Genomic DNA, 17,592 nt, shown 5'->3' with positions numbered 1-17,592 from the left:
CAGCCCGTGGCAGCCCCTTCCCAGAGCGGGCACGGGCTGGACATTTGGCGAAAAAAAAACCCTGAAGATGGGACTGTCTAAATTTTCAAGAGCACATTCTAGAATGACAAGTCTGTAGAAATGGAAAGACGTTTCCAGAAGGCTTGTGTCCCAGCCCAGGGTGAGGCTACTTCGTAAGCAGCACAGGGGGAGCTTTACCTTGGTCCTACGTTTCAGCTCCGTATGCGAGTCTTGCACAAAACGTTTCTTTTATGAGTAAAAAAATCTCATTTAAGATGGATGAGAAGCTGAAGAAGAAATCTGATTTCTCCAGTATAAAGAAAGGTCACAATATAATGAGCAGTACACAAATGTGCAGAATGATGTAGTGTATAAAATAAAACTCAGCGCATGGCAAAAGATTTGCAACAGACACAAATCTAAGGTCTTTTATTACATTTTATAGATTAAATATATCTTCAGTAGAGTCTCTTTTTCAAAACACACAAAAGGAAAAAATACATTCTTCATGTACATATGAAACACTGACCACACAGCAGGGACCATGTACAGTGCAAAGTATAAACACAGCTACACAGACATCACCACCTTGGATGATTATCAGGCTTTATCTACAGTAAAATTAGAGCAAGTCAACGTTTCTGCTTCCAAAGAGAAATCCATACCCTGCCTTTCCATGGCATTTTGTGGGATTGTGCAGGAAAAGGTTTTTTTTTACTTTTTAAAGGTATTATAAAATCCTTGCATTGCATGAAAAATTACCAAACTCCACAAGCTTGACCTCTTTCACACATTCATAATCGTAGTACAATTTTTATTGCGATTGCAGCCCAACTCCAAAAATCCAGGGAAAACCAGAAATACATATAACCTGGTAAAGAGAAAGGAATGAATCAGACTGATTGTTGCAATGTCCAGGAAACATGTACCCACATGTACACACATACAGAAAAGATGGAAGATAGCGAGGTGTGATTGAGCATCTTGTATTTATTACAAGTTTGGAGTGAGGGCACGGGGTTGCATGTTTCACTTCGGCAGTGAATCTCCAGTGTCTCTCAGTATGGGATGTCATTCTGGTAGTACTGGATCATGTCGTATGTCCTACTCCTAGAGAAGAAAAGCAAAGCCAGAGGTAAGTAAAAGTTTAAAAAAACACTGCACCCATTGTCACAGAAATAAACATCAAGATCACACAGAAACAAAACATGGGTGAAGGAAATCAGCTGCTAATCAAAACTACCCCTACACGCTTTGAAGGTATTGTGAAGGCCCAGTTACTGTTACGAACAGCACAAAACATCCTGCTCTTGTTTAAACTAGGTAAAAAAAGTATTTCCATGCTCCTCTGTGTGGCAACAGCAGTTTGGATCATGTGTTTGGATAAGCCAGAAGCACCTCACATTGCATTGGCAGTTCATTTTAGGAGAAGGAAATGCATAATGAACGAAGCAAGATCATCAGGGCTGCACAGAATCAGGATTATGTGGAAATAAAAGTAATCTTAGTTAAGGAGAATGCTAATAATGAAAATAAAAGTGCAGGGGAAATAACAGCATTAATAGCAGCATCTCTGATGAGTGACTGAACAAGCAAATCTAAGCCTTGTTACAGATAACTCAATTATCCACAGGCAGAGCTTATTCAGGTCACAGACTAACCGTGCCACAGGTAGAGAAGCTCAAGCTTGTCAGAACTAAGCTGGCTCTGGGCAGTCACACAGCACTGTGACTGCCTTCGTAACCCCCAATATTAATCTAAGATTCTGAGCAGATGCACCAGCAGGCACTAGAAAATCCAATTCAGTTCTAGCAGGGTTATATCTGAGCCAGTAAGCCTTACTGGTCTCAAGCTGACCCCATATGGAACTACACAAGAGTTTGTAAAATTTGTATATTGTTTGACTCCCAATATATCCCACAAAGTCTGTATTATCTGGGATAATAACAAAACGTGCACTTAAGATGTTTAAGTACTGAATTTATTGTATTTAAAGTATTAAATGTATTAAAATTACATTTTACATGTCATTCCCTTTCAAAAGTTTTGCACACAATACCAAACTATTTGTATACTTGAAGGGAAAAAACCTACAGTTGATTGGCTAGCTGGTGATTAAGTTGATTTTTAAATTGCTAAGAACTGATTATTCCATTCAGCGTACTGAATAGTAGATGACAAACGTGGCCCAGCTACAAAGACATTCAAAAACCGCGTTGCCAGTGTTCTCTACTTAAGGCATTTTCCCTAGCCAATATTATACAATAAGTAACATAAGGTCTAGGAAAATGATTAATATGTTAATGTAATATCAAGTCATGAAGAAAAAATTAGTAGAAAGATTAGAACTCATTTCTAGAGAAGAGTCAAATACACTTTTGCACAGAATAGTAGCTTTGAATTTCAGGAGGATATTCAGGCAACTTAATGCCTACAAGCAATTATTAAAAAGATTTTGAAAAGTCACTGTAGTCCTGTTTCAGCTTCATTCTTACTCAGACCAATGGACCATGCATATTGTTTTTTAAGAAACCCTCTTATTACAAAATAAAAGGGAACAAGCTTCAACATCAATCTCTCTTCATTCTGACCAGAAGGCATGCTATTCCTGTTGCCATTCAATACCATTCTTTACTATTTATCCCTTTATTCATAGAGGTGACTCTACCGTATATAAAGGGGATATCACAACTAGACAGATAACCCTAATAGTACAGTTGGCCGTACCCTAACATAGGAACCAAAATGTTTAACTTTTGGGCTAAAGATTCACTCTGACAGAAAATCTTCTATTCTTTAGACTAGCCAGCCTTGCTATTTGACCAGCCTGGGCTTAAGCCTTCTCAGCGTAAAAGGGAAGATATGCAGCATGTTCAGAAGCAAAGCTGCTATCCTGCATGATCTAAATATCAACAACTCAAAAATGTTTAGTATCTGACTGATAAAATGCTACTTTTTAGCTCTGCTCAAAGCTTGATGACCTTCCTTTAGCCATAGGGAGAAGACATGCATAGATGCCAAACCTGTTGCTGAGGAAACAATTCTGGATGATCTTGATGATGAAAGTTGCAGCCTCCCGTTCAGTCATGTTGGGGCTGAACCTGTGTCTATGAGCAGAAAATCACAAAAAGCAAGAGTAAAATCAGTGAGATTTCCTTTGAGCATGATACAAATGTGTCTTTGCACAAGCTCAGCCAGGTGTTGATTTCACTTGCTGCAAGTACCTACTTCTTGTGAGACTACCTTGTACGAATTATGTAATGTTTTGATAAGCACTTGCCGTTAGTCTTATAGTGGAGAGAGAGGCTGTGAAATTCTCATCAGTCTAGTGATAACTCTAGGAACAGCAGATCCCTCTTTCTATTCAGCTGCTGCTTTTAAAATATCTTTGTACCTAGTGGTGCCCTTGAGCTCCAGGCCATCATACTACATGAATCTATGCTTATCTTTAGGAAATTGTAGGAAGTTACACGCAGGGAATGCTGAGCTAACTCTGCTCACTCGGGAGCTAACTCTGGAGGCATAAGCCTGAAGGGCTGTTTAAAGTGTCACATTAGAATTTGTATTTGCCTAAGCTGTTGGATGTTACAAGAGAGTCCCATTCAGTATTGCATCTGTAGAACAAATTTGAAGATGCTGTTCTTCACAGGCCAAAACCATTCCAGAGGGCATTCAGACTCTGCAACACATTACCTCTCAATTAAAGCAGGTCTTTCCTTTACAGTCTTATTTTGCTAGTCCTACGAACTTAAAGATAATCCATGTACTTGCACAGTCATTGAACAGCTTGAACTTAATTCTATGAAAAGGAATTCCTCTGGAATTCCTACTTTCTGAGATTTTCTATAAACAAAAGTTACCATTTTTACGTTAAGACGTTTAAGATACTTGAGTAGCATGACACCTGTACTCGCTGCACAAGTTATGGCAGTATACATTCTGTGAAGAACACACGAACATTTTCCAGTTCATACATCTGCTGACTTACTTCAACAGCTTGATTGTCTGCCCTCGGAAACAGGGCAGCCCTGTGTCCAACATTAATGTAACCAGTGAGACGACAGCATCCATATAAGGCCTAGAGAAAAAGAGGACAAAAACGTTACAGCACTCAAACTTCTGCAGCCTTAGTAGGTAAAGCAGGCAAGCTGACGAGTTCAACAAGCTGGATCACACCTTTTTCTGTAATTAAATCAACACATGTAATCCTCTTACATTCGCTGGTGGAGCTACACCATTGCTTGCAATCTGTCACTTTAATTAAATTTCACTCCTTTATGTTGGACTACCAGATACTGAGAATGCTGCAAGATGAACAGTCTCAAGGAGGATTATACAAAGCAATGCTTTAGTAAACAACATTTCTTCGGCATCGGAAAGGTGAATCAGTGCATCAAAACAGTACAAAAGGCTGAAACCAGCAATACCATAGTAACAGATTATCTTCTAATTCCTAATTACTCTATGTAATTCTTTCCTACATTAGCCCAGCTTCCCCTCTTCTTCTTCTCCTCCTCCCTCTCAGAACATTTATTACCTACCAAGCTATTACTCTACTACGTAGGTGATATTTTTGCCTTGACACAAAACTTTCTCCAGACTGCTCCCCCTCAAGGAACCAAATTGATCTTGACTCCAAGACAGGCCCTTCTGAGGCTACTAGCTGAAGAAACTTTGATTCTGTAAGATAACATCAATAATACTTTATACTTGTGATAGAATGAGCTTTTATCTGGATTCTCTTGTACTGTCTTCCTCCTACTGACATGCAACATCCTCTTCATATAGATTTATTAGTGTCCTGTACGTTAAAGCAAACCCTGTTTGCTTGGTATGGAGCAAGGTAAAGTTGCAAATCTTTACGGTGACTGGCTGGCAATCACAGCTGAAGAGCTGAGCTACCAAAACCCCTGCATGTTTTACATCAGAAAATTGTAGCAGTTTTTCACATCTCCTACCTAATTAAGTCTAGCTGAAATGATGAACAATGTGATTGTCCTATTTGGGAAAACAAGAAAGATTTTGATTCTCCTATAGTTTCTTACTGCAAAGTTTTAACACCATACTAAATCATGTGAGAAAATGAGTGTAACATCACATTTATAAATTGAATATAATATATAAAATTTTCAAATATAACATAAGAACAGACCCTCCCCCCCCCAAAGTTAGGCTGTAAAATTGCAGGATTATTAAGTTGTTTCAAAGTTTGCAGGATGTATCAGGACACCAGACCCCCTACAGACAAATGTTTATTATTATTTATCTTCTCATCTGGTTTCAGGCGTGTAAGCACTTCCACTTTTGAGCAGTTAAGAACACCTTACCTGACTGCCAGATAGCCTCTGACACACATCTCCATAAACCATTTGAATGGAGTTGCCTCCATTTTTCCTCCCATTATCATCACCATCTCATCAGTCAGCTTAATGTCAGGCTCCCAGCCCAGATTTCCACCAGGTGAGCTTTCAAACATGAATCCAAAATCTGTGCACAAAAGATAAGCTGCCTCATAAACTTTGTTGGTTAATTATGTGCTGTCAAAGCTGACAGAAGAAAGAAGAGGTGGATTTCACGTATTAATACCTACTTTTTCTACCAACATTTCAACTCCAACTGGAAAAAAGCTTTCGTGAAGTGTAAGAACACCAACAAAAGAATCATCACCGTGACATTAGACTAGACGTAAGAATGATGACATCAAATAAACTCCTTGCTGAAACATCTGTGCAGTTCCAGAAAAGCAGAGGTTACAGCCTCACACAATTATATAAATTTACTTGTCATATTTAATATATACCCATACAGTAATGAAAGGAACCCAAAGATACATGTATATATTTATACATATATACACACACATATATGTACGTATGAATGCATAAGTACATACACATGCATAATCCATACATATGTGTGTATATACTTTCCTGAAGCCGGTAAAACTTTGCAAAGCTAAATTTACACAGAAGCAGCCAACACAGAAATACATACAATACTGAACAGGCATGAAAAAAATCCCATGTATATTTACAAACTGTGAAATCAGCGTATAGATTGATCTCAAAAGGGAAATGGTTTACTGTCTTCTATGAGCAATACTTTACAGCAGAAGGAAAAGGCAACTACTGAAATTCGAATGTGGATATGACTGACCAATATGAATGATGTGTCCCTTTTTGTCCAGCATGATGTTGCCATTATGCCTGTCTTTAATCTGGAGCAGAAACAGGAGAAGACTATATGCAGCCATACTGCGGATGAAATTATAGCGAGCCTGTACAAACAAGAAGTTAAAACAAATCAGAAGAACACAGAGAATTTAATAACTCTCCATCCCAGGAGCAGATAGAGCTGAACAAAGTTTTTTTTCTTTTTTTCCATTCATGATTAGTTTGAAGCAATGTTCAATGATATTCTCCATACATCTACAGCTGCAATAACTTCTTTAGGTAACTCACTCATAGCTAAAAATGGATTATCAGCATCAGAAACCAGATACAGCATTATGGTAGTCATTATCCAATTACTTGTCATTATTTCTTATAGCTAGAATATTTCTCAATTGAGATTTTGCTGTGCTTGCCAACTGATATTTTACCTTCTGGAATGCAAGGGTAGTCTCATCTCCATATTGCCTTGTAAAGTAATCATACATCCCAAAGTCTGTCTGCCTGCCCAGCTGGTCACGGGATGTGCAGTCAGGAATGCATTCAATAACACCGCACTGAAGGGGAAGAAGAGAAACACGTCTGTAAAGCACGTTCCCAACATATATTTTGTTCATGGCTCTTGGCAGTCATACAGGTCCCCTGGGAAATGTGGGGAAGCATATAGATCACTGAATACAGAATTCCTAGTTTATTCACAAAAAAAGTATATCCAGTTTTTTAGGATTTCCATGCAACATAAGCCAAGCTCTGTGACTTTCCACTGACTTGCACAACGTAGTCCCAAAAATCAAACAACAAACATGAATAACCACAGGCAGCAAAATTTCAGAGCCAAAAGCTTTAGAAAAGCAGGAAGCAGGAGAGGAAAGACTCTTTTTGTCGCTGGTACTCCAAATATTTGGCATAAGTGATGTGGGCAGTATTTCCTTGCAGTATGAAATTTTTATGTATGCTGGAAAAGAAAGTATTTTTTAATTAGGAACTATTTTCTACAGCAGTACAGTTAATTGCCTACTTACCCCAGGAGCTGTGGCCACCACTCTGTATGGAAACACAAAGAGATCCAGGCCTACCAGCTGAAATATGTTCTTGAAGAGATCGATGATTTGTAAAGCTAACATGTCCTGTTATACAAGAAAAAAATTGCACAAGCATTACAGGGGTTACGGATCATAAGTTAGATTACAAAAATGCTCTGAAGAACTCTGAAGTGAACATTAAGTTACCCCAGCCGGTCTGCAGATGTGTGCTTGTGCATGCACTGTGGCTCTGGGGGAAATCAAAAAGGGAAAAGATAAATGCTGTTTTAGTGGGTAGCAAGCAACACTGAAGATTTAACTGCTGACCTATGAAGAACAAACTTTTCCATCACTCTCTGATAAGAGGGCTACTAATAACTCCAGGGATAATAGCTACCATTCCCTCTTAATCAAAACCAATCAAACTTCAATGTACAAAGTATCCCTTGGAAAATACTGCTATGTTTCCAATAGTTCAATCAAAAAATAAACTCTGAAAAAGAATTTTAAGTCACGGTAAACTGTCTTGAAAGAACGGCCTTTGTTTCCAAACCAGAATTTCTCTAGTGGTACAACACAGTTCTCTCCCTCAGTCCATAACTAATGGAGATTCTCAAAATTCCAAAGAAGAATATTTCTATACTAAAATTATTTTCTTCTTACATATTGTCACCTACAAATCTGTCTTCTATAACTGCAAAGCCTGATAGCTTTGTACCTGTCTGCAGTCGTCGCCCACTTTGAAGATAGCTGCCTGCCAACAGATTTTCTTACTGTCCACCCCTTCTTCTGCACTTTCATCTATGGAATCAGAACGACAACGCAGACCTGCAAGAAGAGTGCAAAGCAAAACCCAGACACGGACTTTAACTAGTAACTTTCTATCATGACAAACCCTCTGCACTCAAAAACACAATGTTTCACTGCAGGATTTCTGTCTTGCAAGGTGAATGCCATACGACAGTTCCCTTTGTCTACTGGAACTGGAACATATCAAAATAGTGTTCATGATTTACCTGATAAATGCCTGAATTGCATTAGGCTAGTCAGCTAGAGCATCCCACAAAATTTATTATGAGAAAAAACTGCCAAAATCTGGAGTTTGCTACAGTCTAAAAACCAGGGAAAGGCAATCAATTTATGTGTTAGTCTTAAGTAACTGTTAACATTTCTTCAAGATACCTATGTGGCTTGCTTCCTGGGACTTAAAAAAAAAAAAAAAAAAAAGGCAAAAAATGGATTTAAGTTTTCAGAATCTTTTTCTCTCTCCCTTTGATCCAGTTTCATTTCTGAGTCGAACCATTGTAGATAAAGTTCAACATGGAAATAATTTTACTGCAGCAGTACAGGTCACTAAAAGCATGTGATTTTAAAGGAATTGCTGACTCTTAATTAGGAGTGTCAATGATCAAGATGCAGTTACTAACCTTCTTTTTCAAGCTCACTAACTCCACATCGTTTCACTTTAAATTTGGCCAGGTAGGGCGCTTTTGCAGCACTAGATTGTAACAAAAACAAAGATGATGATGAGTGCAAGTTAGCCAAACAAGAATTTCTAGAAAAATACCTATATATCATGAATTAACTTAATGGGAGAATATAACAAGATCATGGTACCTCTGCATGGGAGTTCCTGATTTGTAATCAATGTCCAGAACAATAGCTTCTGGATTGCTGGGCAAGTAACAGCCTGCAAAATGGAGCAGACAGCTGAGAACAAATCCATTGGCTAGTGTGACAATGCAAGCTGGAGAATAACTGATGTTAGTATCTATAACTTCAGTACATAGTTTTGAATTAAATAAAACGTTAGAGATAAAATGGAGATTACAGTCTGTGAGCCATGGAGGATGCAGTATCCTTTGCATAGTGAGTGACTGCCAGAAACTAACAGAGTACAGTTTTGAACTAATACTGCAGAATCTGTACCACAGAAATGTACAGACAGGACTTCTCTTACAATAGTCCCTAATAAGATGTGGCAGTATGTCCCAGTGCACTAGGGAAGGCCCTTATCAATCAACACATGGTAGGAGAATTGAGACGTGTTAGACAGATATCAGGAAAAGCTTTCATCAAACTCCATTTTAAAGAGAAGATTCAAATTGGGAAAACGTATGTTAAAGATTTCTAAGGACCTTCAGACAATGATGGTTCAAGGGAATGCCTGATGGAAGAAAAAGGAGAATGAAAGGAACTGGACATACTTCATTCTTGAGATAACATAACTTCTCAAAAGCGCCTCATCTTTTTAAAAAAGAAGGTGGTTCAGAGAAAAAGAGCTTATTTATCTTTCTTCTTCAGACATACATTTCTACTTTTATCCATGATGTGCATTACCTAACTTGCTCTTGGGCAATTTTTGATGCACCATATAGAAATTATCAGGTGGGTAAAAATATTTGAATTGTTTCAAGAGAAAAACAAACCAACTGTAACAGAAGAACAGCCAAAACTGTCAGCACCAAAACTGAGAGCTGCCACTTGCAGAGATTTCAAGATTTTTTTGCAGAAAATACAGTACTCATGTTGAATGCAAAAAGCCCATTATATTATACAATTAAATCACTTCTTACCAGGCTGCACTTTCACCTCAGATAGAGCACTCAAACAAGCTTTTTTTCTTTCATCTCCTTTAGGGAATGGCCTAGAAAGATGAATGATATTTTATTTATCTGCATACTATACATTATTCTATGTACTAGTCTCAAATTTGTTTCAGATTTATACAAACTTCACTAAAAATGTTTCTTCCTGTAACGACAAAGATCTCTTACTGCACCACTTCTAGAAAACTTACAGGCTCAATACCTAACCAGAACACTTTCTATCTTAATGAAGGGTATAGTCTTTGCTTTGTAGATTTAACATTGATTTGACATACAGGTTGTTGACAAACCCAAACAGCATAAGAAATGTGAATGAAATATATAAAGGCTCTTCCTTATACAGAAATTTGAGCATAATTATACCTTTGTAAGCACCGCTACAGTTATATCAATATAATTTTCCCTTGTGGAACTTATTCTAGAGTAAGAACATTGCTAACTGGAAAAGGACAAGCCAGCAAAATGCCTATGCAATTACACGCCTAATTTGTTCACATACTTAGCATGACTGCAGATGTCAACTGGATAATTGGTGACATGGTTAACGATTAGTACGTACAATTACCCAATTTGCACAGGCATTTGTGTTAACCATCTATTGAAGTCAGTCACGCAATTGCATGCTCACCTAGTGTAGCATCATGCAACTGAAAGATATTACCTATGGTCTAGTTTTAAGCAGTACAGGAGATTACTGAAGCAGCAACATAACACTTAAGATAATGAAATCATCACAGATGATACATTTATTCATTTATGCCATCTACAAAGCAAAGAGCATCTCCTCTATGTTGTCTTTACATTGGAGATGCACAAAAAACAGATTCATTTTAAGGCTCGGGTGCAAAATGCAATGCTTGCAAAGCACAATTATTATCAGTTGCTTAATTATGAATTCATACTAACAAACAGTGGATCAATTTCATTCTAAATATCAAGATATTCAGATCATAACCCCCGCTTTTAACTCATCCTACTGGGTGAAAACATCTTAACATGCACATAGAAGGCACCTAATATCTGATTGCTTCTGTGATGTAAGTGTCCTTTAGCCTGATGCCCTTATACTGGTGGTTTACAAAATTCATTATAAAGGAGGTATGTTCCAGGGAATACATTTTATATGACTTTCAAATACTTTCACACACCAGGGAATGTTTTACAAATATGCAACGAAACCACACTTACAGACTTAGAGCTTGTGTGCTGAACTGCTGCCATCCACTGGCAAGCTTTATAAAAGTTAAATTACATATCTTACTGCAGTCTTTACAGTCAACAGTGAGAATCTCTCTCTGAGCAGTTTTAAGAGATCAACAATCCAATGTTTATGACACCAAGTCTTTCTCCATAACCACAATTTAGGAATGAAGGAAAAAGACTTACATATGCAAAAAGAACAATCGTCTTTGTATTATACTGCACAATGAAATCTCTTTGAGAAGAGGAAAAGACAATTTCATGGCATTTTAGCAGAAGGTAAACCATTTACCTATGCTTGAGGTTTTTGGATTTTGTGGTGTTTTTTTGTTTTGTTTTGTTTGGTTTTTTTAAACTTCAAATAAAATGTTGATAACAAGTTATAATATGCAAAAAAAAATGACAGTCAATCTGGTAAACCTAAACAGAGAAGTGCTGTTTTTCCTGCCTGAAGCAAGCTCTGCTTACTGTTCAGAAGAACATTGGCAGCATATCCAAAAAGCCAAATTAATGATGCAGGTGATAACTAGACTGATGGGATTTCAACTAGGACAAAAGTACCAATTGCTTTACCAATCCCATTCCCCAACCCGTGCATTTTTCTATGGAAACTCATTCCACTATTACCAACCACAATGTATTTGATAAAATCAGATTAAAAACTGAAGTTCAAGCTTAGAATAATCTGCTTCCAAAGTAAAAAGTTATAGCTGTTTCAGATGGACTACTAGCTCAAAGCACAAGCACTGAGATCAGGGTAGATATGAATCATCCCTAAAAGTCAAACTAAAACAAGCCTTTGCATCCTACTACAACTCTGAAGTTACATTTAAGAAAAAAATCCTTTTCTTATAAGCAATTAATTCTTTTTTCCTGAAAACACTATGCCAACACCCCTAAAAGCAACTTAGCCTCTTAATCAGGACACTGGTAATTAACAGAACAGTGAGCCCCAAAAGAGTAATACAATAATTAAGTACTTGTTTGGAAAAACTTAAGTACTGAAGTACTGAAGTACAATACTTACTTGATAATGGCTGAAACATTGGTGATTTTATTAAAGAAATCAAATTCCCGTTGGTAGAACTCCTTGGCTGGGCCAGATAATGAACCAGTTATCTCCTCTACTAGCTGCTCCAGAAGTTCCCCAATGTCAGCTGCATGTCAAAAAGGAAGCATTTGTGTCAGAAGCTTATTTCAGAAAGCTAAATAATATGCGTGATGGAAATAGCCACCTTCAGATAGTATTCAAAAAAAGGTACTGATGAAAACATTGCCGCATCTTTTCTGATGCATTCAATCAGGTAGAACACTTCTACAGAACAGGCCCTACCTCTATAACGGAAAGACAAGTTCCTAGCTAAAAGGATTCCTCCTGCCAAGAGAGAAGCAGGAAGGAGATTTAGCCTGAACTGAGACAAGGAAAGGAATCAAGATAGATTGTATTTTAAAGCACTCACGATCTTTTTGGTGTCCTTCTTCATCCAGGTAGATATTAGTTTTCATGTTCCAGATGAATTGGTGAGCCAAGAGCTGTGATTTGGCAGCTGCCCACAGGATGTATTCTCTAACGTAACCCATCTGCAACCATATCCAGTCCAGTAAGGATCAAAGATCATTACAACTCTAGCAGACTTGATATTACTGCTTCTAACAGCTATTCTTCAAACTCAAAAATATTTAATGGATGGAAAGACCACCTCTGCACTCTCATTCATGTTGCTAAAAAGACCTTTGAAGAATGACAGTGTATTTTAACAGGTAGTGAATTGACCTAAACTGTTTTCAGCTTTATTACTGACCTATTCTGTTATTCTAACCAACCTTCTTTCCATCTCTGTGCCATTTTCTATCTGTTCTATTTGGATTTCAAATCTCTTTGAGCTTAGGGCACCTCCTACTATGTGTACAAGGCACAGTGCAACAGAGACATTGGTCTTGCTTGGCATCACTAAATGTTCCTGTAATACCAGAAATCTAGACAGTGTCATATGGACTGCACATTTTGGTGGCAAGAACTGCATGGGCTGGCACAGTTCCACAGAAATTCTAGAAAATAAGAACAAACTTACAAAAGCAGTTGAAGTGTGCAAGGGAATCCTACTCATTACAGAAGTTGCATTCCCTTTCCTCTACTTGCAGCTACTTCTGTAGCCTGTACATATTTCTATTTTTGACTGATGTTAACAGACAAGATGTCTGATGTTCATGCTCTGCATTGCAGAGGATACTTATCTATGCAAAGTTCTCAAAGAATAACTATATATAGTCACCTACACTACTGGCTGGGGATGTCTTCACCTGAAAATAGTGCACTGACCAGAGTTCACACACCTTATGGGCAGATTACAACGATCTCACATTAATGAACTCTGAACTTGGTCATCAAGCTTTACTTCTGGCTTCTGCAAGATGAAGCTAAGATCCGATTTCATACACATGACGGAGCACAAGACACCCCCTAGAAGTCTTCTCTGGTTAACTCCACAGCAAGATGATTAAGGATAGTGATTTAATTTCATTACTGATTGCCTCATGCAGACCTTCAAAAGCTTTATTGAGACAGAGTCCTCATCTGGGGTTTCCCATAACAAAATCTCTTTCCTGACAGATGAGCTACATAGTCTCTGGTTTCTCAAGTTTACCTATTCATAAAAGAGGTGTATCCAAAGCAAGCCAGCCTCTAGAGACAACAATTTTTCTTCTATGTATTAGATATAGGACAATAATGAGCAGCATTAGTTTAAGCTTAAATTTTGTCTGATTTGCAGTTTTAAGTCTAAAAGCTGCTTTAAAAATCTGTTTTGTTCACATGCAGCTGTTTGATATCCTCACCTTGTCATACCGAAGTGCCTGCACAATCTGTGGAATGTAGAATAAAATGGCATCCTGAAAGAGAAAAGATGGCAGGGCTTTTATTGCTATTGTTTTAGTAGTCGGAAGGGAAGACAGGTCACATGCACAGAGAAAAGCTCTCTTCAGTCAGGTGACGAACAAAATACCACTGCCTCTTTATTTTAAACTATACATATGCCACCTCCTCAAATCAAATTATTTTTCTGTCCAGTTACTCCCTTCAAAAATATCATTAATAATCATGTATTTTACAGTCCTAATACAAGTCTGACAAGTGTTAAAAATCCAGCCTTCTGCTGCTTTAGATGAAACGCCTTTCCACTGAGAGAAGATTCGAAAGAAACAATTTGAGAAGAGCAGTCTGAAGAATTCAGCTTGGTGTGATTTACGACAAAAAAGTTGCAAGTACATGAGCCAGTATTATGTGGGACAATCAACTTTAACTTTTCATTCCAGTCTATTCACATTTTGCAATATGGTGTGCCCATTTAGCATACAGCTCTCTCCGTGGTATTAAAATGAAGCCTGTGGCCACAATGACTAAGGCCATAACTTTACCTGGAGTGTTAAGGCTCTCTTGGAACTCATCTTACCGGAGGAAAAGATCGCAGGACTTTAACCCCATACTGAGCTGTTAGAGGATGAGGTGGATACATGCTTGAAAAATAGGAAAGGCCAGTTGGTGGATCTGTTGGTGCCCAGCACAGAACATGGCTGAGCTCAGGTGCATCAGCATCAATTGTATGCCAGGTAACCAGATACTGAAAAAGCAGGTCAGACACGTTAGAGGAGTTTACAGCTCAACAATGTCTGCGTAATACACATCAGACAGTAATGCTATAATCTAGCTTCATATAGCAGGGGAAGTGAAACATGGTAGATATCATTTTACAAAACCACAGGTATTTTATCTAAAGCATTTTTTTTCCATGGAAACCTAACTATTGGAATCGCCTCACCTCCCAGATCACCAGATGAAGTTAGTGAACTCAAGTTCCCAAAAGCACAATACGGGAGTTCTAACATAGGGAGAAAGAAGAAAGGATGAGCCCTTTTATAAGAGTCAAAGAAGGTTCGGTTTTCCTGTCATCTATTTTACAGGCGACGTACAGAATGCAGCTCTGACAAGACCATCCCTCACTGCAGATCAGCATGAGGAGTCTCCTCCATTTCAAGAGGCTTGGCCTCTTGATACACAGAACGGGTTACGCTTGAAATAATTTCAGCGGCAGCACTCACCATGACTCAGTCCAGTGGTCTGAAACGGTGGCTGTACTGCAAGTGATGAATTTTGAGACATTTTGTGTATGGTGAGAATATATGCAGGAGCAAGATGTACCATTAGCTAACTAGCCACCTACTCTTACTACTCTGATTCTTGCCTCAGCACCCTATTTCCACAGCTGTTCTGTCATTCTCTCCTACAGAGCTATGGTTAGCACTAGAACATAGACTGCGTTAAACAAAGACTGTATTTTCCAATATATACTGGGGCCCTGTAACAGTATAAATATTCACAAGTACCTTTATTGCTTCAGGAACATCACTAACAGCTCCTGGGTCCAACCGAACCAGACGGGTCACTTCCGTTCCAATAGCTTCAGTGTTCTTAAATCTAAGTATAACCAGGAATACAATAACATTGTTAGAAAATTTTGACAGCCTCTTCTATTTATGTGAAGATGAGGACAGCAAAAGGCAGAAAAGTATATGCTTAATAAACAAATAGTCCAACTATGAAATAATGCACACTGAGGGACGAATATGGTGTCAAAAGAGGATTCAGGAACAACTGGTCCTCATCCAATGCTTTTGTATAAACCACTAGTATTTTAGCCCGCTATTGGATTCTTGGCTGAAATATACTGTCTGGGATTCTACAGAAACCAGTGTGCAGAACTCTACTTGGCAAAAACTATCACTGTTGTAAGGGGGAAAGAATTTCCTTTTCTTTCTGGAGCCAACTATGCTAATTCTCCTATAATACTTATAAAGTGCAAGCCAATATATAGCTAGAACACTTCATTCAACGATACTTTTAGCACTGTTTAAAAGCTATGCCTACTAATGGGTTAAATGCTATTGAAAAGCAAACATAATTTCTTCTGAACAAAACACTAAGTGTTAGCGAAGAATGGGTGGCAGGAAAGGAAGCTGGACTCCACTAGAGCCTGAGCCAAACGAGTATATTAAGTAATCCAGTTCTTTTCATTTCAAAGGTCTCAACCAGCTGTGAAAGTATGCAAGCGGGCTGTAAACAGGAGCAAGTGCCATCAGTAGTTACAGTGTAAGTACTCACTCAACTTCTAAGGCAGGAGGAATTACATCGGGTCTTTCTTCTGAAATGTCTCACCTGGTAGGCAGCTGTACAGCAAGATGAGGAGAAATGCTCCAAGCCAGATTTACATTATCCTTCCACTGCTTCTCACTAAGACTGATATACTTAGACCTCCAGTTTGCTACACTGCTCTCTCCAGTTTGATCCAACTCTAGCTCAGGGGAAGACAGTGGATTGTACCATGTGATTAAGCGTTCAATCTCAGTAGCCTGAGGGAAACAGGGGGAAAAAAAAAAAAAAGTGTCTTCTGGAAGAAGAAAAAACACTCCCAATTTCATACTTTAGTTTATGTATCCTGCAACAACAACAGGGTCTTAGAAGTTCATGCAGTTTCCCCATTCTTCTGATGACCCACCAGCAATGAAAGCAGTAATGTTCTTCGCTTCATGTAGTACTTGTGTAGCTGCGTACCTCTGTTAGTCTTCTTAGACATTCCTTGAGAAAAGGATAAAAAAGTTTACATGGGCTTTTGTTCAGTATGTTAAATGCTGCTTTCAAACTGTCCACACCAGGCAACATTAACACATAAGAACTGAATAACCATGGGACACTTGTAAATTTAGATCAGAGTGACTTCAGAAAGTCAGCACTGCAGCTACTCGTCGTACAGTTGTTCTCTGAATATATGGAGTACAACAGGCTAGAGATACCAATTTAGCCAGTGTTGCATTCACTTTAGAAACACAACAGCCTACTAAAAAGAAAGAGCACATAGTTTACAACTGTACAAAAACACAGCCCACAATCTAATATCACTCTGCTGCCCACAAAAAGCACTAGGGGCATGTTTGCACAAACAAAGCAATTTCCTTACAGGATTTCAATACATCTCGACCTCCAGTCTTATTTCTTCTGCACTACAGAATTGAAAATTCTATCAAACAAAACAGGTAATTTCAAAACTTTGCTGCTTGCTACCAGCGAGTCTTTTTCTGTCCCCTCTCCAAAGTTTGGCACCGGTAATTAAATACCCTGCCAGAAGAACAAGAGCCCAATATTAAAGGTAAATACTGACATGCATTTTATATGCAACATCTCCATATAAAATATGCTGTAAAGTTGGCTGCAATGAGCTGGTTTCAGTAGAAAAGATACCTGATTTTTTAGATATGGTTGACATGCCACTGGACAAAGGGTAAGTATTTATCCATCCTTGTGTAGCCTGTTGCCGAGATCCAACATTGATATCCAGGTTGCTCCTGGTGTCTTGATTATCTAATGAAAGAGCACAGATCTGATGTAGAATCCAATCAAAGAAACAACAGGCTTCTGAAATGCCACATAAAGGAACTCACCAGGCGGCACGAGTTGGCTGGCTGTCAGATATTTCTTGTCTGAGAACATCGCTGTCCAAAACTTGATCAATATGCTGATATCCTCACGAAGCCTCTTTTTCC

At 38.3% G+C, this 17,592-nt stretch overlaps 1 protein-coding gene across 1 annotated transcript in view; it reads right to left on the bottom strand.

The window, feature by feature from the left end:
* Positions 1-401: 401 nt before the first annotated feature.
* Positions 402-17,592, bottom strand: part of PI4KA (phosphatidylinositol 4-kinase, catalytic, alpha) — a 62,146-nt gene continuing 44,955 nt past the window's right edge. The window contains exons 35-54 of the mRNA XM_009582012.1: positions 17,491-17,592; positions 17,291-17,410; positions 16,551-16,630; positions 16,211-16,404; positions 15,382-15,472; positions 14,451-14,618; positions 13,837-13,890; positions 12,462-12,582; positions 12,029-12,158; positions 9,769-9,839; positions 8,810-8,882; positions 8,620-8,690; positions 7,911-8,020; positions 7,193-7,297; positions 6,602-6,727; positions 6,157-6,277; positions 5,328-5,487; positions 3,989-4,078; positions 3,024-3,107; positions 402-1,110 (exon numbers count right to left, since the gene is read on the bottom strand). The exon at positions 17,491-17,592 is cut by the window's right edge and continues 53 nt beyond it. Coding sequence (XP_009580307.1) covers positions 1,059-1,110; positions 3,024-3,107; positions 3,989-4,078; positions 5,328-5,487; positions 6,157-6,277; positions 6,602-6,727; positions 7,193-7,297; positions 7,911-8,020; positions 8,620-8,690; positions 8,810-8,882; positions 9,769-9,839; positions 12,029-12,158; positions 12,462-12,582; positions 13,837-13,890; positions 14,451-14,618; positions 15,382-15,472; positions 16,211-16,404; positions 16,551-16,630; positions 17,291-17,410; positions 17,491-17,592 — 2,123 coding nt within the window. The 3' untranslated portion in view covers positions 402-1,058. The remainder of the gene's footprint in view (positions 1,111-3,023; positions 3,108-3,988; positions 4,079-5,327; positions 5,488-6,156; positions 6,278-6,601; positions 6,728-7,192; positions 7,298-7,910; positions 8,021-8,619; positions 8,691-8,809; positions 8,883-9,768; positions 9,840-12,028; positions 12,159-12,461; positions 12,583-13,836; positions 13,891-14,450; positions 14,619-15,381; positions 15,473-16,210; positions 16,405-16,550; positions 16,631-17,290; positions 17,411-17,490) is intronic.

The sequence above is a fragment of the Fulmarus glacialis genome, unplaced genomic scaffold, assembly GCF_000690835.1.
Source record: "Fulmarus glacialis isolate BGI_N327 unplaced genomic scaffold, ASM69083v1 scaffold16897, whole genome shotgun sequence".
In the NCBI taxonomy this organism is placed as follows: Eukaryota; Metazoa; Chordata; class Aves; order Procellariiformes; family Procellariidae; genus Fulmarus; species Fulmarus glacialis.
The sequence above is the reverse complement of the archived record's forward strand: the minus strand, read 5'-3'. Positions and strand labels throughout refer to the sequence as shown.